The sequence below is a fragment of the Aptenodytes patagonicus genome, chromosome Z (assembly GCF_965638725.1).
Source record: "Aptenodytes patagonicus chromosome Z, bAptPat1.pri.cur, whole genome shotgun sequence".
Classification (NCBI taxonomy): Eukaryota; Metazoa; Chordata; class Aves; order Sphenisciformes; family Spheniscidae; genus Aptenodytes; species Aptenodytes patagonicus.
The window spans coordinates 78,501,449-78,526,150 of record NC_134982.1 but is presented as its reverse complement, the minus strand read 5'-3'; the positions used below and the strand labels follow the sequence as shown (position 1 = coordinate 78,526,150).

Here is a 24,702-nt window from a genome sequence, read left to right as displayed (position 1 = left end):
AACATAAAAGAAGGAATCTAAAAAAAAAAAAAATAGAAACACATGCTAGGCTTATTTCTGTGTAGTGATTTTTATGAATATAGACCTGCATATTCTTTGCAAGTACTTAGAAGTTTTTGTTAATAGTGATCATTGTGAAGAAGTATTAATTTTACCCAGAGTACTTAAATTCCATCCTTATTTCCACTGGTGTAAATCTGAGCCAGTGATGCTTCCAAAAATTGTGCAGGGTGATGCTTTTCTTTTGAAAATCATGGCAAACTTGAATAAAGTCTAGATTTAGTCCATTACCCAGTCTGGCTGTGAACTTGCAGTGTTATGCAGCACATAAATAGCTAATACTTGTTTTTGTTTCTTCTGCAAAGAGGATGATTTTAACCTGTGTTTCTTGCCAAAAAATGTAGCAAATGTCGATAATTTCTTTGAAGTGCTATTGTTATTACTCCTATAGAACAGCATTTTTGATAGGGAGTCTTCATAAACTGAGGTGTTTTGAGCAATGTCTGACAAGATGTGAGAGACAGGGCACCACAGACCTCAGCTAGGAGGACTCATTGTGTAAAGGTGTGCTCATGACTGCTTTCAAAAACACCATCATCTGTAGCTGCAAGTGCTCGAAATGAGGCTGGTATTGGTTGCTTTTTACTCACAAGTGATGCTGGAAGGGCTGCTGACACTAATGCTTATTTTAATGGAGCATCTGGAAAAAGTGTACTTCTCATTCTTATTTCTCTACACAACAAGGCATTTACTTTGTGTCTGATGTTAAAACATTCATTGTAAATTACATTCTAGTGAGAATGATAAACTTGTATTTATAATGAATCATTCCAGACAGTTTCCTTTAAATGTCCAACTGCCATATGTTCAAGAAAGAAAATTGGGATCTATTAGCCAATGACTCAAGCTACTGCAATTTGCAGCTGGTGACAAGGCAAAGAATTAATTTCTAGGAAAAGATGAATATGTGGCAATGTGTAAGGATGTCATTGATCAAAAAGACTACAAAGAGCATTGCCAAAGTCATTCTTAAATATTCTACTTGTGGTGCTTTCTAAACAGCGGATGTGCTCAGCAGAGCTCTCAGCTGGTAGAAATGAGCTCGGCATCCTTAGCGTTGCAGGGTGCATACCCTCATCTCATCTCATCTCATCTTTGCTGTCCCTTTAGCCAGCTGTGTTACAGTTAAAGCTTGCAGGCATTCTTAAAAATAGGGAGAAGGGGTACCATGCAATCCCTTGGAAGAGTGCAGCAACTTTCCTTTTATTTTAATATTTACCTCATCATTTCAATATTTATAAAAACAGAGTCAAAAGATGATTCAGCAGAGGCAACAGAATCTGGCTGTAAATCTTCATTGTGGCCAGTTACAGAGGTGATTTACAGAGCAGAAAAGAAAATCAGCTTGTGGTAGGCACAGTAAGGGATATGCTGTAGAACATGTCTGATACTGTAATCTGAATAGTAATCTGAATCTAGTTTCACATAGCAAAATAATAATAATAGTAATAGTAGTAATAATAATTGATGATGATGTCATGGTTTAACCTCAGTCAGCAACTGAGCACCACACAGCCGCTCGCTCACTCCCCCCACCCAGTGGGATGGGGGAGAGAATTGGAAGAGCACAAGTGAGAAAAACTCGTGGGTTGAGATAAAAACAGTTTAGTAATTGAAATATTATAATAATAATAATAATATTATAATAATAATAATACACAAAGCAAGTGATGCACAGTGCAATTTCTCATCACCCGCCGACCGATGCCCAGCCAGTCCCTGAGCAGCGGCCCCCCCGGCCAGCTTTCCCCAGTTTATGTACTGGGCATGACATCACATGGTATGGAATGTCCCTTTGGCCAGTTTGGCTGTGCCCCCTCCCAGCTTCTTGTGCACCCCAAGCCTTCTCAGTCGGCAGAGCATGGGAAGCTGGAAAGTCCTTGACTAGCGTAAGCATTACCTAGCAACAACTAAAACATCGGTGTGTTATCAACATTGTTCTCATCCTAAATCCAAAACACAGGACTGTACCAGCTACTAGAAAGGAAATTAACTCTATCCCTGCTGAAACCAGGACAATGATGAAAAGAAGAAACAGAGGTCCTTCTGTCATCAAATTGCCTTTCTCAAAGAAAGAATTGGCACTCTTCTTTTAATATCAGGATACCTCAGCAGAAAGGGATTAGGAGGGCAAGTCTAAATCTGAAAAATCTGTTGCTAATTCTTGAGTGGGGAAGTGTAAACTCACCAGAACTCTTTTGAGGAGGTGCAGGAATTAACTTTATTAGCAGTGGCCTACCTATCAGGTTGCTTTTAGTGATGGACTGGGCAGAGTAGCTTTACTAGGACTCATGGTGGTCCCTGGTTATTTATTATTCCTGCCCCACTTCACTGCTTTGAACCGTTGTTATGTGGATAACAGAAACACAAACGACAAAAAAGGACTGCAGTGAACTGAACTGCTATTTTGACTGAAGTGTGGAAGACTAACACAATTCATGTGGGTGTATGTGTGGAATAACTGCTAATTACTTTAGATAGCAAACAGGCTGTTTTTGCCAGCCTGACATGCAACTTTCATACAAGTGATGGTAACACTAAACTTAGTGTCTGCCAACCACCCAGCACAAGCCACCGTGGTTCCTAGTAATAAACTTCTGTACTGCTAACAAGTATCCTTTAAAGCTGTTTGGGATGCTTCGAAGCAGCCTTTTAACCCATCTCAGATCACTGGAGCAAGACACAGAGTAATTTCAGTGAAACAACTACTACGTGTTGTGTGCACACAGGACAAGACCTTCTCCAGGGTACTCCTGGAAAGGTGAAGGGAAGAACCTATGCAAACTCCTTTCCCAAAAAGTTGGGTTTCCTGCATGAGGAAACCCAAGGAAGACCAAAAAAATGCTTGAGCATGGCTAAATGAAGAGTCATCGTGGATCCAAAAATATTTGTGGAGCTGTATTTAAATTTGAATGTTTCCTGCGTTGTTTTGCTGCAGCACCTTCTGCACTTGGTGAGGTGTTGAGCAGCTGCACAGCAAGCCAGTGGTTTTTCTCCTATTATCTCCTACACCATGCCTCCTGGGCAGAGCAGCTGGGGCTGTTCGATAGTTTATTTGAACAGGATGGGTCAGTGTGTGACACAAGAGGATCCAGCATACGTTTGGTGGTGTAATTCCCATGTTCCTTTTATTAGGAGTACTTAGACTATGAAGAACTTGTGTCTAACTTCCTGTAGTGCCTGGCTCAAGTAATCCTGTTCATCAGAGGAGGTATGAAAATCATTATATGAGGGGTCTTGGTTCAGTGAAGGCTTTTCTGTTGCAGAGAAACCCTTTGTGAATATTTGCTGTCTCATGACTAGGCATGGGGGAATCCCTAACACAAGAAGCTATGCCTGGGAGAAGCTTTCCTGAAGCTGCCACATCTGCCTTTTTGGTGTTTGTCACCAAAATGTTGCCAGGTGAGGCAGAAGGCACGTTGCACTCCCTGCACTTGTCTGCAGGCACTCAGACCCATCTGCATGCACGTCTGGGAGAGCTGCCCACCAAGCAGTCATCTTCTGTTGTCCTCAGTTGATGAATGAGATGAGAGAATTTCAGTGGATGGCAAAAGTCCAGAGGGGGAGTTGCAGTTTAGAGATACAAATGATCAGGTACCTTTAAATTTCAGGTAACTGTTCCCTCCAAAAGTGAGGGGGGGGGGGGTTGCTGTCGTCTTCTTTCTTCTCCTTGCTTTCTTCTCCTGAGTGACAACTGTGGAGCATAAACCTCTGTCAGAGGAGCCACTTCAGCCTGAAAACCATTTTCCGCTTTCATTTTTCACTAGTAAATACCTACACTAAGGAAACATCCCAGGTTCAACCGCAGCCTGAAGATACTTTTTGTACGGTGGGAGGAGAAGCAGAAACTTTGGGGCAAGACATTTCTAATATTTGTGGCCATCACAAAATTTTTAATGCCCTGTATACATGTAAAGAATAAGGATCAGGTATAATACATATGCATGAACCCCTTTTTAAAATGAGAATTTTGAGAAAGGCTAGAGCAGAAATGGAGCCTTTGAGTTTATGGAAGATACTGTTTCCTCACCTCTTCATAAGCACCAGTATGAAAAAAGCGAAGTTCATCATTCTCTTCAAGGATTCCTCTGGAGTGCTCATCACTCACCCCCTGAACACCTCCAGGAGTGCCTTGACAGCATACTAACCCAGCTCATTTGTCATTTGCTCTCTTATTCCCTCCCTAGTGGAGAACGTGTATGAAGTGAGAGGATCTTTGAGAGGTTCTTTTTTTAATGTTTGTGTGTTTGTATATTCGTGTTGCTCACTTGGTGTTCAAAAAGACAAAAGAAGCTCACCTTTCACCTGGAGTGGTAATGAGAAGTATTTTTTTACATACTTCCACTATCCCCTGACTTCAGCACAGACTAGCCTCCTAAAACAATCTGTCTTGATGAAATACCTTATTTTCAAAAGTTTTCTTTGCTGTGCAGATGTCTTTAAAAATGCCAACAGCATCTGTAAAATAGTTGCTCTTACTTGTGTGAAGCCCCGTTCTTCCCATCTCCTTTGAACCTTAGTTAACATTATATGATGGCCCTTGGTACCTGCTGGTTACTTAGTGGTGGCTCAGGCCCTTGTCCCAGGGACTCGCCTTGGTCACTCTTTGTTCTTGATATTGCAGCAAATCAGCTGAGCATCCTTCCTCAGCTTGCAGCGAGTGCTTGGACACCCGTCAGGCTCCACAGGGTGGATAAGTCACTATCACAACCCCTCTTGCTCCCCAGGGCTGTGGAGAGGTTTTGGTTAGGAGAAAGCTAATCTGTCCCCAGCCTTTACACATCTTTGATTTTGCAGAGCGGTGTCAGGCGATGTCTTGCAGCCACCAGACTGGGACACAGCAGCAGCTGCCCCTTCCCTGAGCTTTCCCTTCCCCTCCTCAGGGCTTAGAAAGAGTGTTTTCCATAGGAGCAGCTCCTGCCTGCCCCAAATAGCACAAGAGGCAGGAAATTAAGAGAAATCAAATTCCAGGAGCTTCCTACTAGATCCCTGAAGCCAGAGAGTGGAGGGAGCCATCACCAGAACTGAAGTCACAGAATGTTTTTTGGAGTCCCTTTGAAAGAGAGAAAAAATGTAAATGTGTAGGTGAAGATTTGGGATGCTATAGCCCGTACTTAATTTCTTGCAACAGCTCTAAAGGTGACCTCAGGGGACTACCTTCCCCTTGAGGGGAAGACACTGCTGATAACTACTGTTAACTTGCAAGTGTGACCATCAGGCTGCAGTTTTTGCTGGTATCCTACAAGCGTGACCCTGTTTCCATTTGAGTCAGAGCACAGTTCCTTTATTACTCAGTTTGGATTTGGGCAAGGACCACCAGCAGTGTCTGTGCGCATCAGGTATGGGCATGGGACTGCAGTAGAAAGTGCCTGTGATCATCGTGTCTCATGATGCTTTTATGCTGAATGACTCTTCTGCCTGAGAACAATACCTTATCTGGATGAAAATCTGCCAGAAGAAAATTAACCCAGCAACATTTCTAACATGATCTGAACTGGCAGAATAGGTCTACACTGGACTGGAGCTCTGCATCAGGTTCATAGAGTTTTTCTGTGGTTGTTCTGAGAGCCCTGAAGCCTCAGACACCCTGTCATCTAACCACAGCCTCACTGATGGTTGTGCTGGTTGCTTGCCTTTCTGCCACTGTTGGCACTGGTAGGAGCTCTCTCTTCCACCTGCCTACCTGCTTTCGCAAAATTTTTAGGAACTTGAAAGAGACACTTAGTCCTCTATGAAAAGTAGTTAAAATGATGCTGTGAATTCCTGACTTTTTAGTGGAATTCAAACACTTACACAGAGAAAATGGTTGTATAAGCATAATTTCTTGTGGATACAAACCAACAAACCACTGTTTTGCTGTGGGCAAATCTCATTTCTACCTTGGCTTCTATATTTGTGAAAAGGGAATGGTGACACTGTTCAGGGTGACACTGCCCAGCATGCCCAGAACAGTTGCATGTTGCTGCAGGGTTGCTGCTACAACACAGAAATTGATGTGCCCTCCATCCAGGGAGGATGGATCTGCTCAGAGATATCCCCTTTCTAAAATGCAGATCCCCAAAGCCTACAGTTTGCATTGTTTTCCAGAGGGAGTGGGGTGGAAGGAGCTCTTTTCAGGCGTGAGGCTTGTCCATAGGTCTGAGCAGCCTGTGATGGTCTGCATCCCTGGGGGAAAGCACAAAAGCTGGGCAGACATCTGAGAAGCCCGATTCTTCCTGCATTACTTGCATACATCCAAGACAGTTACTTATTAGTGTAAGAACTGAGTAACACAGCAAGATATCTGACCCTTAATCAGGCCTTCTATTTTCAGCAGACTTTTTTACCCACTGGACCTAATGGGCAAGGTGACGATCGATCGTTCTTACTCTCTCCTGCTGAGCAGTCCAAGCTGTCACACATGGGTGCAGCTGGGCAGCTCAGGACCTGTTGTTGGCCTCTGCTTTGGCAACATAACTCCCAGTTGTCTGTGGAGCCTGGCGCTGGTGCAACCCAGAGGAGAACCTGGGCCCATAGAAACTGCTCCTCCAGTCTCTGGTGGGGTGATTTAGGGGGGATGAATTCCCAGCCTCATCCCTGCACCGGGCAGCTTAAGCTAAGCCTGTAACGAGAAACTGGTGATGCTGGTTTTTTCCATACTGGTCAGAAATGAAACAAGCCCAGCAAGGGGATTTCTTGTAAAAGACCTCTGCGGTGTCAATTCAGTTTTCACTTCTCCCTTCAAGAATAAAGCCTGCTGATTCTTACAGGAGGTTTCAAGGCTGCTCTCTAGTGGCTACCACTGTCATGATGCTTTTTGGAGGGGCAGCTAGGGTTTTCATTTGTCTCAGCAACAGGAAGTTCCATGAAAATCTGCACGATTCTTCTGGTTACTTCACTTATTTGTAAGGGGTTTGGGGTGGGGTTTTTTCTCCTTTTTTTCTTTCCCATCCATTCAACTGTCTTATTTCGAAGAGCTGCCATGCTGTGAAAAAGGGAAGCTGATCTTGGTTCAGCATTGCTTTCTCCTGTCATAGCTGAGGACCCCCGCACCTTATTCCCATGCCTACGACCTGCCACCGTCGTCCTCATTCTTCCCACCAGGACAAGCTGGGCGGCTCACCCTGGATCAGTTCCTGGTGATGAGAAACGCAGGCTGTCCTCCCTGGAGAAGTGTGGGTTGTCCAACCCCTGAGCTCTCTCGCAGCTTGTTGCAGTGGTCTCCTTGCTCTGGCCTGCCTTTTACCCAGCTCTTCAATGCGGTCACTCTGCCTGAAACAGGCTCCCCTGGGTGAAATGGGCTCAGTCAGAGAGCAACATGACTTCTCTCTGACTTTTCTCCCATCAGGAGACTGAAGGGCCCTCTCTGAATAAGGGGCGTGTTGGACGGAGACCCCATCCTGCTCTGCCACAGGTCTCTCTCCAGGAGCACCCTCTGTGACTTGAAGGAAACAGCTGCAGGGAAGAGTAGCACCAGGGACCAACCCAAAGCCGTTCACACTTACAAAGCAGTTAAAAAGCACTGGAAGAAGAGAAAAAGCCAGCAACGCTTAACAAGATGCCTTCTTTGGACATCTGGCACATGGTCCCAGTGTACAGCGGTGGCACCCTGTGTGTTGTGTAGTCTGAGCCAGAAAAAAAATCATCTTGCAGTTTTCCAGAATCTTACAAACATTTCCAGATCACTGAAGTGTGTCCTGTAGGAGGGAATGGGGGTAATTCAGCCACATACTACTGTAAATAATAGTGGTGGGTTAAATTTGCATTGTATCATTTGGTAACTCTTCTAGGTTTTGTGAAAAGATTTTGTAGTGTTTTGGTGTAGTACATTTCAGGAAGAAGGAGGGTGTTTTAAAAGCCCATGACCATCGTGATTTACCAGATTGTTTCATAAACTTCATTCCAAACTCTTTCTTCTTTCAAACCCCGCTGACAATGCTTCTCCAGCTATCGTCTTTTGGAAACAACTTGTGAGTCCTTCAGCTTAGAAAGGGTCATTCCTTTTCATGTCATTGCAGGAAAGATAGAGAAGATCAAGCCTCCTCCATCCCCCACCACAGAAGGCCCCATCTCACAGTCTGATCTGCCACCTGAGGAGCCTGCAGGAGCCCAGCGACCCAAGAACCTGATGCAGACCCTCATGGAGGATTACGAAACACACAAAACTAAGAGACGAGAAAGGATGGACGACAGCAGTGTAAGTGCATTTTCCTTTTCACTTGTTGCTCTGCAATAGGGACCATGACTCGCAAGAACGACCATGCAGACAACAAAAATATTTACTTCACAAGAATCTGCTCAGATCACCTTGTGAGTGCGTAAGGACTTTAACACATTGTAAAGGCCAGCGTGTTTGAAATGGAAGGATGAGGGTCAACGGAGAGGAAGAGAGAGTGTCACTGCAAATATCAAAGGCAACCCATATTAAGTTTCTTTTTAATCAATTAAGTTAATTAATAATAAGGGCAGTGGGTAGCTGCCCTGCAATTGGTGGACTCTGTTAATTCACATGTCACCAAGACCCTCCAATGGGTTATTTTAGTGGCTCTTTGAACTTTGTGGATCAAGCGTGTATTCGTGCCTGTGTTCATAGACTCCCAAAGTCCTGTCCCAGTGTGCTCAGGATGCAGTGTAAGTAAGTGGATAACTTCCCTAGAAACCACCCCTTGCAGAATTGGATTGGGAATGTCTCAGAAATTAACTTGGATCCTTCAACGGGCAGCGTGCTGTTTCCCGCCGGATTTATTGTCTGTCTTCCACACAAACAGAAAATCAGCCAGAATTTCAGTTTGTGAAATGAGTGCCTGCATTTCAGTCATTGCTGTAGTAGAGTTTAACCCAATTAAGGTGTTCTTTATTGGAGGCACTAATAAGAAGAGCTGTGAATTTCATAGCTGGAAGTATCAAAATTCAGGTGCATCCATTATACAACCTATTTCCCAACAAAGCACAAGGTGTTTCTTATTCAGACTCATTATTACTGTGGGCAATGAGTGCAGAAGGTAGTCAGAGATAAATGTGATATAAAACTTCTTAAATGGACACAGTGTTTGCTGAAGCAGCCACAGTCCTCCAGGCATTTCCCAGAGATGTCAGAATGATGACCCCAGTGCCAAGGAGCTCATGCTCCAAACAAACTGCTTTCTAGTAACGTTCATTAAAGGTAGAGTCTTATTACATGTATAGAAGTAAGTGAAGGTTTGTAACGTGAATACTGCACTAGTCTGGCAGCTTTTAATCATTACTGGTGAATATTACATAGTAGCATAAGATACTTAGAATCAGAAGGAATGCAATGTGGAGGGGTCCTGTTGCATTTCTGCTGGTTAACTAAAACATAGTAGGAGAGCTGACTCAAAATGTAAACAGATTAATGTCCAGTGCACACCAGAAACTTTCTGGTCCCTTCTTCTACTGAAGCCATTGAAAAACAAGATCTTGTCATCCATCAGGCTCCTGCTGTCGAGTAGGAAGTGAGCTCATGCACAGGAGCGTGCCTTGTTCTGGCAGCAGCATCTTGGGGCTGCGTCTTGGGAAGGAGCTGCTCTCTGGTTTCTTCTCCCTCCCCAAAGCACCCAGTAAAATGGGATGGCTCCATCTGCTCCAGTGGATGCTGTTTTCTGGCACCTCCCCAGAGGATCGCTTTCCCTGAAGGGCGCTCAGAGGCTTGCAGGAGACATGTCGCACCCTCATGCCCTTTGCAGAAGCTGGGAGGAACTTTAAAGAGCGGCATAAAACTCCTGCCATGCAAACTAGAACTGGTCCTCGGGAGTCCCGCAGCGAGTGTCTGTCAGTCTGGTGGCTTGAAACCTCAGCACAGTGGAGCAGCTGCTCTGCTAAAGAGGTGACACTCAGCTGGTACTCACCCTGCGCTTCTCTTCCACCCCCAAGAAGAGTGAAGGTGACTTGCCCACCCCATGAAGCGGTGGCTTGTGGCTGAAGTCTTCTCCCACAGCTGTGATGGTCACATGCCATTTGCCGTGCATGTTGTAGCACACAAAAGACTTGTAAGATGTCATTAGACCTAACTCCCTCTGCTCAGTTACCCAAGTGCAAGTCCTCAGGTGCTTGCAGAGCTGCACATGTGCCCCCTAGAAAGCAGGCCACAATTGCATAGCCTCTGTGCAGTTTGAAGTGAGCCCTAATGTCCTGACCAGAGCAATGGTCTGGTGTCGTGGTTTAACCTCAGTCGGCAACTGAGTACCACACAGCCGCTCGCTCACTCCCCCTCCCCCCGCCCCCGGTGGGATGGGGGAGAAAATTGGAAGAGTAGAAGTGTGAAAAACTCGTGGGTTGAGATAAAAACAGTTTAATAATTGAAATAAAATAATAATCATAGTTTATGTACTGAGCATGACGTCACATGGTATGGAATGTCCCTTTGGCCAGTTTGGGTCAGCTGTCCTGGCTGTGCCCCCTCCCAGCTTCTTGTGCACCCCCAGCCTTCTCAGTTGGTAGAGCGTGGGAAGCTGGAAAGTCCTTGGCTAGTGTAAGCACTGCTTAGCGACAACTAAAACATGGGTGTGTTATCAACATTGTTCTCACCCTAAACCCAAAACACAGCACTGTACCAGCTACTAGGAAGAAAATTAAGTCTACCCCTGCCGAAACCAGGACATCTGGGCAGTGTCTGACCAAAGAGGTGTGCTCTGGGTGCCAGCTCGGCTGTCCGCTGCTGCTAAAGCTGCCCAGGCACTGACTGCCCGAAGATGCACTGCCAGAGCTTTGGTGCCGGTCAGACAACTTGTGGGATGGATCCTTTGCTGGGACGAATTATCAAGGCTGCCGTGAATTTACGGAGTCCCAGTGCACACTGAAGTCCCTCAGTGTTGCAGTTTGTTGTCATTCTCCTCTTCTCTAAGCCCATTGCATACAGCCAAACAAGATTTATATTCTTGCAGCTGCTTACCCAAAATCCTATTAGAGGGCAGTTTCCTGCAGAGCCCAGGGAGAGCTTCCTCGGACCAGCAGGAGTGTTTTATTTCTCTTCCCTGGCTTTTTCCACTCTCCTTTTGTAAACAATTCCCACCATTGACAGGGGAAAGATAATTCAAATAAGAAGTGCTGCACTTGTACCACTGTTAGTTTGAGCTAATATTTTACATGCCAGGCTAAGCAATAATTATTTAAATGACAAATAGCTTTGATTTGTCGGCGGAGGACATTTCACCGTGTGCTCAGGAAAACGATTTCTGTAACTAATGAAACAAAAGAGCACATCACCAGCCTGTTTTTTAAAATATTTTAAATATAGTGGGGGAAGGAGCATAACTGACAACCAGACAGGCAGCTGCCTCTTGGAGCATTAAGTCCTGAGAACTGAATGTGGATCGACATTGCTCTTTGTGAGTGAGGGGAACCAGAGAATTCCTCGGGTTGGGAGCAGTCAGAGTGCTGTGGCACCCGAGGCTGAACAGAGCCAGTGCTTCTGCAGAGGCAGAAGGCAGCAGCCACAGTTTCCTGAGCGGGATTGTGGAGAGGTTTGATGTCCATGGAAACTCCCCCTCATATGCTGAGCACACCGCAGTACTGATGTATAGAGCTTGAGTTTCTCCCCACGTAAGACACACCAAAAGGCAGGAGGGTGGTTTCAGTAGGACATCTACCCTGCGTCTCCTTTAAACATCACCACCTTCTGGTTTGTGTCTGGCTTCAGTGGCTACAACACGGCCGCTCTGGCCGGGGCTTGCAGGTTTTGCCTTTCAGAGACAGAGGGCAAATCAAGCACATCTGCTCCTGGAAGAATTTCACTGCTCAGGCGAGGGGGCAGTTTCTTCCAAACAGGATGTGTCACAGTAGAGGTTTCAACAGGTGAGAAAAAGAGAAAAAGGAGCAGCAAGAAAACAGGTCAAGCACTGATGGTAAACAAGACTGAGACTGGCCAAGCAACGTCATTAAAAAAACACCAAACTGACTAATGTTTTTTTTCTTTTTTTATGACACCAAGTTGCTTGAAACCCGGTACTCTGGGATGTGCCAGTTCTTGCAATTTCTTTATTTTGTTCTTGTTTCCTAGTTATAACATGCTTGTTCAATGTACTAATGCTGGTCTTTTCCCTTTCTACCAGTACACCTGTAAATTACTGTCTAGCAAGGTTACTTCTGAGGTACTTTTCAACTGCTTATTTATTTTTGCTTCTTCTTGCATGGTGATTCCAAGTGCATGTCGCTGCAGTTTGCATTTTCATGCTGCGTGCCAGTGCTGTTTCATATCAAAACCAGGATGCAAATGTGTGTGTGGGATATTCCTTCTTATCTCTCATCAACAAATATTTGTGTGGCTGGTTTTCTAACCCTTGGATTCTAGTTACAATTTCTGACATGGGAGGGGTTGTAATTAAAGGGATGGGAGCTGTTGCCCAGGACTGGAGCATTCCTGAGGCGTGAAATGAGAACTTCTCCTTAATCCCCGTTACTGTTTAGCTGGCAAAGCTAAACCTGGGATCCAAGCATCCTCAGATGCTGAGTGAAACTGCTGTGGCTTTCCTTTGTCTCTGATTACAGTGTATTTATCACTATCAAAACCTCTAGTATTCAATAAAGAATCCGCACACCAACCTTTCATCTGTGGAAGAGGAGAGTCAGATCCAAGTGCATGGCCTCAGTCTGGTGAATTTTGTGAACCTGTCCTTGTCCCTGTGTGTTGTGATGTGATGACTGATCACAGTCCCACAATTTAGCATCAGTGTTGGTCTTCATCAGAGTAGAAGAAACCCAGACCTGCTAAAGAAAGGGTATTTACAGTGACATTTGGTATTTTAGCAAGGCGATAACTTGCACAGTCCTTATCCCTACAAAGCTGGACTCTGCCAAATGCAACAATTTTAAGAGCAGGGAGTTAATACCAACTACACTTTTGCGATGTTTGTAGGAACGAGGTGCTCAATAACATGGATATTTCAATTGCCTGTTATTTTCTGTGCAGACATATGTGTAAATCTGGACTTTTGTAAAAGACACAAACAGATTGTGGTAATGGCTGACGTTCATTCATCCAGCATCAGCATTTTTTTTATAAACATGAACCTTCCACTATTTCCCTATTCCATAACATATTTGACCACATCACCTACCTCAAGACAAGTATATGAACATTTTCTGTCCTGGAGAGTAAAGCAAAGTCAAGTTATGCCATTTCCTATTCATTAAATAATTTAGTGTGGGGTTTCTCTCACTGATACAAGCCAGTGATTGATCTTTGTGTAGAGTATTTATAGAGAATTAATCAGTATAAGAGCAGTGTGCTTTCAGAGACCCTGTTTTAAACACAGGTTGGGCCTCTTCTCCCCCATAATATCCGCACAATAATCTGAGTTATGATTTATGAACGGTAGGTAGTGATCAGAGCGTTTGATGTTGTGTGAGAGGCAGAAGCTCAGGTGTAGATTTTACATGGCCAGCCCTTGGCCTTCTGCTGGGAAGGGTTGTGCGTCCGCCTTGTAAAATGATAATGACGCAAGGAATAATGAGCTGGAAATGAATGTGCATGGATAGGAAAGGGGGTAGAGATGAAAAAGGCTGTAGGACACAGCGATTCTGTATGCCGGTGAAAGTATGCCACCTGGCTAACCCTCAGTGTTAAGCCTCAGACTGAAGAAACCATTTGGTTCTCACTGAAAATCTTTAGCTGAAGCCGGGCAGTTGTTTCGGAAGGAACAGCAAGACTCAAGGCATGATGCCCCCCTACCCTCTACTGACCCCAGAGCTGAGCTGTGGCTCCTGTTCACCAGAGCCCTCTGTAATCCACTCCAGTGCAGGCAGGTGGCTCAATTTTAATCGTCGTCAGCAGCACTGGAGCTGACCCAGCTGTGCTTGTGCCAGCTGGGAGCAGGGGCTTGCATGCGATCAGCCTGGTGGCTCTGCTCCAGTAAGCAGCAAACCCCCAGCAAGGTACAGTAACTGCTGAAGTTAAGCTACATGCAGCAAACCACAGCCTGCTTCGTTAGGTTGATGTGGTTTTATCACCTCCAAGTTCCTGCCGCCTGTGTTAAAAGCACATCCATCTGCTGTTTTAAAGAGACCACAGATAACTATGGGCCTGCACATATATAGGTTGTTTTTATCCTTGAATTCTTCTGCTTTTGTCCTTACAACTATACGTATCTTCAGATTTATGGGACTTTATCCTGAGTTTGCTTAATATCAGTCATGCTGTAGGAGGTACTGCGGTAAGGTGACATTTATGCAACTTTAAAGGCTGCTGCTAAAAATTTTTGTGTTACAAAACAGAAAACCAAATACTAGATTTGATGGCAGAGGGCACACAGTTTATGTTTTAAAACTGACCAGCAGCAGTATAATACTGTTACTGTCTTGTTTCAGGTAAACACATTTTTGTCTCAGATACCCAGCTCTTCACTGTGCTCCCTAGAGGTCTGGTGTATTTAGTGAATAGCATTAAGTAGGTACAGTAAAGAAAATACCTTTATACTGAAGAAATAGATGTTTTCTGTCTGTCAGTAGTTCCAGGTTTATGTTAAAGCATTTAGTTTATTGTTCCTGAGTAGAAACACTCACATCTGCAGGAGCAGGCAGCCTGTTCCCTGCCTTTGTTCTTCTGTCTCTTTGTGCACGGTGTGCTCCGTGGAGGTGTCCCGTGCAGTGGCTTTCCCTCATGGTACTAGTAGACTTCAGACACCCAGACCTTTGCATTTTCTGTTTTTGTTGCTTTTAGTCCTTCCAGGTCCAGATGGGAAGAATCAGTGAAATATTAAGTTCCAGAAAAATCATTTTGCTTCCACATCAGTTTTGCTGCTACTGTTCAATAAAAAGTAGCCTGTACTGTATAGTAGTCGGTTTCATTCAGTGGTGGGGATAAATATGCTTTGGACTAAAGCATATCTGTATTTTGCTTTTTATTCTCTTGTTGTCAGTAAAAGAGCAATTATTGTTACATCTGTTGGAGGGAAACTCAGGACAGGTTAGTCTCCACCTCTAGGATGGATAGATAAATTAATCTTACACCTGATAGCGGTAGCTGTTTCAATATTTTTTTTTTTCCTAAATCCTCAAAAATAAATTAGATGTCAGGAAAAAGCTCTCAGCAATTCTTAGCAAGACCCCAGAGCTGCAACCACAAGATCCACACAGCAATTTTTTGCAAAGAGAGGTGAAGAGTGGTTTTTACAGCCCTACGTATCTTGGTACATTCGTCTTTCCCTCACACCTACTTCTGCTCTACAAATTCTTCCTCATCTGTTTCAGATAGTAGTCAAATCGCCTCTCCCAAAGAAGACATTTTATATAACATTGCTTTTTTCACTGACGTGGCCTTACCACTAGGATGTAGCCAGCTCAGTTCTTCAGCCTAAGCTTGAGTGAACTGTCTGCTTCATGATCTTTCTGATTTTCGATATACGCCTTCTGCATTCCGTTATGAGCCTGGCTGCCTTAGGACGCCCTGACCACCCAAGCCTGGCCCTGCCTGGGTCATCCTGCCTGCACCTGCTGAGCTGACTTGGGGCATCATCAGGGAGGACACTTACAAAGTGTTGAGGTAGCATTTTGTAACGTGGCCAAGATGCGGCATGATACAGACCCCCGAAACAGCCGCAACGACAAAAGCAAAAGATTTTCCTTCCTTTGATCTTCTGTGGAGAGTCTCTGGGTGCTGGGCTCATGACGGGTCCACAGTCAGTCCTGATATCTGCCAAGAATATTTTAAAATGGAGATCGTTTGCTATTTTAGGCAAGCAGCTCCCTGGTTGTGAATTCAATGCTCCATTGAGGAGTCCCAATTCTCCACTCAGTCATTCCAGTTGCATGCTATAATTACCCCATTGTTTCCTCTAGTGGGTGTAAAACTGACACAGCCTAGTAAAAATGAGGGTTATTTTAGGTCAAACACTCTTTTCAGTAGATTAGAAGAATAATTCTGGAGTAACTATTCAAAAGGACCTTTAGCTTATTAGTATCTACTCTACTATTTAGAGGGCTTGTTTATTGATACTAAGCCAGACATCAGTACTTGTTTTTCTGCAAAGGCTGTCCACATTCAATGCCCTCATGGTATCTCTGACATAATTCTGGAAACGGTTTTCCTTGGAGCAACCAGCAATGTTTGCAGAAGTAGACAAGCTTCTGGGCAGGTTTGCAGATGGGATAAATGGAAGAAACCCTGTTGCCGTCTTTTAAGACAAAGACAAGCTGACTGATCCAAAACAGAAATCTTCAAAGTTTAAGGGTCCTGACTGTTGCAAGCCATCACCAGAGACCATCACAACAGTGTGATTTCCAGCAGGGAAGACACTGACTGGAAACTGTTGTAGATTATGTAAAATCCATTTTATTTTCAGCTGGCATAAATCAACAGGCCAAATTCAACAGACCTTATTTAAATATATCACTACTCTGTGACGGTGGCAGTTTTGGTTTGAAATGTATGCTGAATTTGCTGTTTTTTCATGTAAATTTCAATATCCAGTGGGGAGAACAGTAATTTTCTGTGTTTTATTTAATCATTATCCCATACTGGTCTTGATAGTCTCCTGTCTAGCAGTATTTATCTGTTCATCCAAAAAAAAAAAATCACTGGGGTTTTTTCCCCCTTCATTGCTAACCCTGGAGCAGCCACTGTCTTTTCTTATTCTGAGAAGATAATAAGATGATGCCCTGATACCCAGTCCCAGTTTTGCTTCTCCATTGTTCGGCTTGGGTTGTCTTTCCTTGTTTCAGACACTTGGAATCCCAAACACGTAGTTTAAACCACTGGTCCTCATCCCTGCAGTGGGAGTAGCTCCAGTACGCTGCTTACAGGCTGATGTCTCAGAAAGGATTTTTTTACTGATTTTTTTTTTTTTTTTTTAATTAATTTTTAGGTTTGTGAGCACATTTGCCCTCTGCTGGGTAAAATAGAAACTGCTCAGCCCTGCTCTCCCTTTCCGGTGGCTGCTCTGCAAAAACTGGATGCATGATTTTGTGCAAAATATCAGCAAAAAATCCCTCAGGTAGAGCTGGACCAGCTTTGTAGCCCTGGTCAGTGCCAGGAAGCAGATGGAGCTTTAGCTCAAAATAGTCTCTGTTGGCTGGATTTTGCCTTTAGTTCTTTGGCTTGTTCATAGTAATAGTCAAAAGAAAATACGAGGGCAAAGAAATAATGAAGCTGGCCAAACTCCACCCTACCTTCAGCTCCTGAATGGAGGTCTGGGTCTTAGCGTAAATGCAGAAGTATGTTCTTGTTCCCGTAAACAAAGTTACGGGCTGTAATTTCAGCTGACAGTTCAAAGCTGATTTCCCGATATTGCCTGTACAAGAGCCTCTAGTACCTGTGTACTTTTCAAACCACAGCTTGTCACAAGCTGAAAGAAGAGTTTCTTTAGTCTTAAATTATTTATTCTTATTCCAGTCAAGACTTAAGTCCTCACTGCATCTGACTTTCTATGCAGAAGGATAAAATAGCGTTTTCCTTTCTCAAAAGGCCAGCTACTCTTCTGCAGTCAAGGAGTGTGCAGAGCAGCTTGCAGGAAGCATTAGGGACCAGGGATGGCAGGCACTGATTCAGTGAAGAGTCACGTATTTGTTGGGGTTTTTTTTACAGTTATTTTTTTAAACTGGCTGTTTAAACATTTCAGAAGTTTACTTCTGAGGGAGGGCTGTTTTAAAACACATTGAGGGCAGCTCTGTAGTTTGATCATGGAGCTGTTATTCAGTATCTCAGAAAACAACATTGCCACGTGCTTCTGTAAGAAGGCCCCAGACCCCTTTATGTCTCACTCTGCTGGGAGGAAAACACCCACTGCCATGCATTATTTGCCAAGGAGTACCTCAGATGCACATCACAGTAACACCTCTTGGTTTTGTCTGATTTTTTTTTTTTTTACACCTTGTTAGAACTCATATTAAAGCTGTTTCTTTTTTAAGAATTGTTTTGTACTTTAACTGTTTATGTGTGTGCATGTGTGTGCATATGTATAATACATGTGCAGTGTGTATGTTTTTATATGTGTGCATGTGTGTGTGTGTGTGTGAGACTATGTGTGCGTGTATGAAAAATACCTAAACGTATCAGGGCCCATCTTGTACCAGACTCTGCAAGCTGTGCAGGTCCTCCTTGTGTAAATCTCCTTTCCCATATGCATGGAGTGATAGGCTTTCCTGTTGGCATAGTTGCAAGCCAAAGAGCACGAGAAGAAGATGCAGGGGGGGCTGCCTAGTTCTGCCTGGGGGGGTGACGTGCTGAAATAAGCAGCAGACTGCTTTCCAGGCTGCACATGCAGCTCCAAAGCAGCCTCTGGACAAAGCTGCCAGGTGGCTGCTGGCTCCTGGTAACCACGGTCTGCAGCTGCCTCTGGGGAGAGGACCAAGACCCCGTCCCCTGCCTTCCCCAGGCAGGGATGGGGCAATGTGCAGCTGGGCTGGTAAGGGGCAGCGGGCGCTCCCCTGAAGCGAGCTGGATGCTGCCAGACAACTCCTACCACTTCTGTCCTCCCATGGTGTGGCTTTGCTCTTGTGTGCCATCCCCCCCCCTACCCCCCTTCACATCGGCAAGCACTTCATCGCATGAGTCCTCAGAGTTTGCACGAGGTGCGGCACTGGGAGCCCTGCGGGAAGGGCTGGCCCGGCTGGTCTCTGCCTGCCTTCCCCAGGCGCGCGGTGTGGGGCACCCTGGCATGGGGGCCACAGGCAGCTGAGTGATGTGCTGTGTTTTCCTTTTCTCTCCTGACCAGGTCCTCGAGGCGACCAGGGTGAACCGCAGAAAGAGTGCTCTGGCGCTGCGTTGGGAAGCCGGCATTTATGCCAACCGGGAGGAGGACGAATAACCACGCTGCAGCGTGAAGACAGCGACCAGGCACGCCGAAACCAAAAAGAGAGAAAGGAAGAAAAAGAAACAAACACAAAAAACACCATGAAAGCAGCAGCATTTTAGTCCAATATTTATTAAATACACAACAAACTCAGTGATGCACATAGACACAGAAATGATCCAACTCCTGGCAATCCTAAAACAACAGGAAAAACTCACCTAGAAAATACCCCCTTCTTCCCTCCATCCCCCTTCTGAAATAATGCAATGGGGAGGGTCCGGGGGGTGGGAGCCCTCGGGGGGGAACGGGACAAGGGGGCGGTTGTCCCCACAGACTGCAGGTGTGTGGCGGGAGGTCGGCGTGGAGGACCCTGCGGCCAGGGCTCATGCTCGTGCTTTCAGCTGACTGAATTGACAGCCCTGCCTTGCCCACAGGATCACCGTCCCCCCCAGCAGCTCCCATCGGACCCTCCTGCAGTTCCTTCGCCTCCCACAGCCGCTGCACCGAGACTGTCGGCGTTACTTCAGCGTACTCTATCCAGCCACAAAACACAACGATATTGCCCTCTGTTGCTATTTCTTTGAGAGGACTGAAGGGTTGGGTTTGGGATTGGGGCTTTTTTGGGGGGGGCTGGGTTCTGCTCCCCTTTCTAGTAATTTATCTGTTTAAAAGGAAAAAAAAAAAAAAACAGAGGCGGTTATTGCAAATGTACAATCCAGTAGACTCAGTAAAACAGTCCTTGTGTTGCAAACACAAGCCATCACAATTTAGGAGTGGAATAGATGGGGATGAGAGCTAAGCCAAATGGATTACCTTAGCTTTAGGATCCTATATGCTTGCAATATCACCTGAGCTCCAGGTTCTCAGAGCATATTTACGTAACAAAGTTTCTAAATAGAAAAATCTGTATTTAGCGGATGACAACTATTTTTTGATGGTGGGGAGGGAAAAGAATGGCATATGTGTAAAATCTATGAAGATGGATAACTTGAAGTTAAAAGGTAGTGGGAAAGGGATACAAATAAAGGACATTTAATTTTTAAATGAGGCAATAATTGAACTAAGCCAGACCCTGGCCTAGAAAGAGGTATGAAATAAAGAAGAAAGATAGTTACGTCTTCAACTATATTTATACAACATAAAAAGCCTTTGAAGTAGAGTGCTTTGTGGAAGTCTTCACGTTTCCAGGCAACAAAAAAGCTAAAGGGCATAATGAGTTGGAAGGAGTGAGCAAGGAAGAGCAGACAAGGGAAGAAAACAACATTTTCGCCATTCAGCCAGTGTTTTCAGCGCTACAAGCAAACCGTAGAGCCTTTAGTTACTGCTTAGGCTTGGGGTCAGCAGTGAAGGATTAGTGTGAATCTGTGTGGGCATGTGGGCATGTGTGTGCGTGCATGTGCATGTGTGCGTGCGGGCGTGTGTGTGAGGCTGGCATACCAGAAAGTGTATGGCAGTGTGTGTACTGATTATTTTCTCCAAAGCTGTTTACCAGCTATAGGGGTGAGTGCTAATTTCTTTTTTTTTTTTTCTGAAAGGGGATATAAAAACAAGGCACTGAGTTAATGCAGTATTTGTGATATTAAAATTTGACCCAACATGGTATTTGCATGAGTCACAATTGCAAAGTATTGACCAGTTTTGTAAGCTGACAATTAGGAAAAGAAATGTGGTATTTATTCTTGTGCTTTGTATTTGTATGTAGTATAGAGGCTGCAGGTTTACTCTTTCTTTTCATGCAAGCAATACAATAGGAATATTTTACAACCGGGAACCATAATTTCTGGACTAGAAACCAACAAGTTTGGGAGGTGACAGAAAAAAAGACACTGAGCTTTTTTCTATAGAAAATATTCTGTCTTTTTTATAAACAATTATTATTTTGACATCTTTTTAAAAAACCATCAGCCAGGATACTGGTCCTCCCTTAAGCCTTTCCTTGGTTTCATGACCTGCTGTGCTGTTTTATCCTGAAACAGTGAGCTCATTTAAAATGAGTACCGATACTGTGAACATACTTCTGGTGCTTTTCTTAAACAAACACAGAGCTTGCAACCAAATGATTCCCCCACCACCACCTTCAGTTCCTCCAGTATGTGATTTCTGTCCATGGACACTATCATTTTGAGGCTTATTTTCAGGGAATTGTAGCAGATACAATTATACATACCCGTTAACTCAGTTCTGTCAATTGTCTCCCTAAGTGCTATTAAACAGAAGAAAACCCTGCTGAACTGAGTGTTCACTGTGATAAGGGCAGCGAGCTTATCTCAAGGATGCTCTCTAAACCCAGGTGCATGGGGAGGCACCATGCCTATGAAGGAATTACATACCTAATGAAGTGGACCCGTTGTTCAGACATGGCAACCGACAGTGAACTGATTCACGTCTGCAGGCGGGTCGTTACCATAAGGCTGTAGGAAAAGCAACACCACCAATGCAGCACTCTAGTGAGACCGTGCATCATGTAGCCGCATCCATGAGCTCTGTGCATCTGTACCAAGAGGAGTCCTGGCTCCCTCCACCCTTGGGGAGAGCGTAAGTGAGGCTGGGAAAAAGGGGTTTCCTGAGCAGAGGAGACGGCCCTTGTACTTACAGTGAGGTGGTCTTCCCCCAGTATTTGCTCCTGAAACTGGGGCAGCCCTGGGCTGCCTACCCAGGAACCTGCATTTTTATTTTCTTTAGCCTGGAGGCCTGTTTTTTCTTCCCGCTCTCTCACTGGAAGCCAATGACATTGATCACCCATCATGAGATATCTCTTCATGCTTTGCCACATCCTCCCCTACCGCCACAATCAGCCCTCAGTCTTTGAAGTGAAAATTAAATTGTTCCCCTAGAAAGGGGATGTGCTGGTGGAGAGAGGCCAGGCAGGAGTCCTCTGCGCTAAAAGCATTCGCTTTCAGCTCCTGCAACGAAAGTATTTGCATGTATCAGTGCAGGACAGCCAGACTTTCCACCCAGCAAAGTTTTTCTCTTCCAGAAATTATGGACACTCGTAGTCAGCAGCACACATTCAGTGCTGTGCTAACACGAGTGCAATGCAGTTTACTTGCCTCTGTTATTTCATTTGCATGCTACCCAGCTTAGGTGTTTATAAGTATACGCCAGTAATACATATCTATCTATATATTACTATATCAAATGCAACAAAAGAGCACTATTGCAGAGTTAACTTTTTCTCCACAAAAGAAACGCTCAGATCCTTTCCCGTGGCGAAGACTGGTTTTAATGAAACTGTGTATTGAGAAATAGTTAAGCATTAGCATTTGTGATTATAATCAGTTTGGGGTTACAGTGCAGGTTTTCTGAACAATTCGTTTTAAAAGCTGCCAGTTTGGGCTTCATCGTGCTCCATACTGACATTATCTGAAGGAAAATACAGTAGCATTGACGTGTTTGGCAACCAAAAGGCGGCATCCTTGTCATGACTTATCAACCAGTTTAAACAATACCTGGCTTTCTGTATGTTAACCACTTAAATGTTATCTTGCTTCTGTTTTATAGTGACTGTGAGGCCTACAATGCAAGTATATAATTATTTTCTCATTAAAACAGAAACCTGTGTTGTGTTTCTATAAAGCTTCGTGCTTCTTCACGTTCTTGCAGGAAGGTGTACCTCCACAAGCAGCACGCGGCTGGAGGAGAGTGGCTTGTCTCACACCTCTCTGCTTCTGAAGAAGACTCTGCTTCTGTCTTTTGGTCTAGAGGCAGGAGAGATCTCTTTTTCTCCACTCAGTGGTGTCAGCTGCAGATACAAGAGCATCCCTGAGTATTTCTTTCCCATCAACGTGCTTCTGGAGGGTTGCTGAGGCCAGATCTGCTTCATGATGAATTGCATGACCCCTCCCATCCTGCATGGCAAAGCACGTCATTTCAGCCAGTCGTCCATTTCTCACATGCACAGCTGCAGCAACCAGCCGCTTGCCCATTGCCACCGCCCCTCGCCCCCCTTTCATGGTCAGCTAGACCAGGAGAGACCCCATCCCTCACCCCTGCCAGGGAGCTGCCGTCACGTTTGCCTGCGAGAGCTGGAGGGTGCCAGGACGCCGGGTGCGTGGCAGCTGAAGACCGGCCTCAGGGACTTGTTGGGAACTGGGCAGGTTCACGCCAGCCTCTGCCCCTCCCTGTGCCAGGAATAGTCAGGCGTTTAAGTATAACCCTGCGCCACAGCCCGCAGGAGGAGGCTGAGGACACCGATGATTTGAGTGGGAGTTGGCTAGGGCCAAGCCCAGCAATTCCGTCCGTGCTCTCCGTAACACAAGCCCTCCTCTCCCTTGTGCGCACAGTATCAGAAATGCCTATGGAGAAATGTCAGACGTGGATTTCCTTTCCAGTCAGTAAATACTGCTGGAAGTCAGAAAACGGGTTAGAAAACAAGCCTTATTATTTATCCACCAATTCTGGTCTCTATGTCTATGAAGAAAAAGAGGTTATTGTCTTTTCAGTATAGAAGAGGCTTTCTGTCTTCCTTTGCCTTTCCTTGCTCTGTGCTAAGAGGGATAGCGTATTGGACTTATTGGCACACAGTGGGAAAGGGAACTCCTTCTAGACCTCTCCTTTGGGTTTTATGAGAATTAAAAGTGGAAATTGGACATTTGCAGGGCAGCATTTAGACATTGCAAAACTAACGCAATGATGCCAGTGAGTGGCAGCAGCTCAGGAATTTTTGCAATGCGTTCTGCTGTTACCAGCTGTTGCTATTTGTTTAATAACACACACTTAGTACATTTAAAATCCCTGTAACCCCATTGCGTAGCCAAAATGGCATGCACCAAGCTCTAGAGTATTTTTACAAAGTAGTTAACGACTACGAAAGAGGCATTTTATCCATCATTTCTGGCATCATCCCATATAAGGTTAAGGACTATAAAAGAGCCAGTTTATCCCATATACTTATCCCACTATTTATCCCATATAATTATCCCACTACTTATCCTATATAAGTAGTTAAGGACTATGAAAGAGCATTTTATCCATCATCTCTGGCATCATCCCAGATAAGGTGAGGATATTGCACCTCTAATAGTTGTAGGTGGCTTTAAGAGGCCTCACCACAATGGGAAAGCAAATGGAGAGGCAAAGGATCTCCTCTGCAGAGGTGGGTTTGATTAAACTGCTTTAAAAGGAGGGAGAGCATTCGGTAGAGTGTTTTCAGTTGTGAGTGGGAACAGGAGATAAAAAGAACCCCACAAATGGGGTCTGTAGTGTAAGAAAGCCAAGTCAGAGCACCACAAGCTGTAGCAGGGGAGGGACGGGGCTGGGCAGGACCAGAGCTACAGATATTAGCAGGGACATTAGCACTAAAGATGACTTTCAGTTATGTTCTAGTTATTGGATTGACTAGGACGGGCAGTCCAGGAAACTATTAGCAGTGTGTGGGTCCAGCCCTGCACTCCCCCCCAGGTTAAAGACTGAACAGCATCCCAGTGTTTCACATGGTGCAAGACCAAGGGGCAAGGGCTATCTTGTCACATCAGCAATAGCACAGGGGGGAAAAAAACAAAAAACAAACAAACAAACAAACAAAAAACCCAAACAATGACAGGAAAAAACCCAAATGCCATCCAGATCTCAGGGTCTGCTGCTAGCTCTGGCCGAGCCCTGGTTAATTGGCAACCTAACCCACTGCTTTATCAATGGGGTCTCCAGGAAGAAAGCTTTTACAGTAAGCAGCAAATGTGGCGTCAGTATGAGAGCTCCTGCTCAGTTCCAGGCACGTGTCATCTCTGCAGTGAATTCAGGGCGGTGCGCCACCAAGAGTTGGAAATTTTCTGGCCTTGTTCCAATCTAGAGTGAGGCAGTAGTGGCGAGAAAAATCAATGAAGGAAGGAAAAAAGTGTGCAAAGCTATTTTATCACATTCTCCGTTACTGCAGACTGCTCGGGGAGGATTGCGTGGCAGGGATTCGTGCAGCAGCAGTGAC

The 24,702-nt window shown here is 44.9% G+C and overlaps 1 protein-coding gene across 7 annotated transcripts in view; it reads left to right on the top strand.

The window, feature by feature from the left end:
- The window catches only part of PALM2AKAP2 (PALM2 and AKAP2 fusion), a 337,193-nt gene extending 318,349 nt beyond the window's left edge, over positions 1-18,844 (top strand). For 6 of the 7 annotated variants that reach the window (XM_076362480.1, XM_076362484.1, XM_076362482.1 and 3 more), the window contains 3 exons: positions 8,058-8,236; positions 12,108-12,146; positions 18,705-18,844. In XM_076362480.1, the coding sequence (XP_076218595.1) occupies positions 8,058-8,236; positions 12,108-12,146; positions 18,705-18,797 (311 nt within the window). In that variant the 3' untranslated portion in view covers positions 18,798-18,844. The remainder of the gene's footprint in view (positions 1-8,057; positions 8,237-12,107; positions 12,147-18,704) is intronic. The other variant, XM_076362481.1, reaches the window with a different exon arrangement.
- Positions 18,845-24,702: the final 5,858 nt, after the last annotated feature.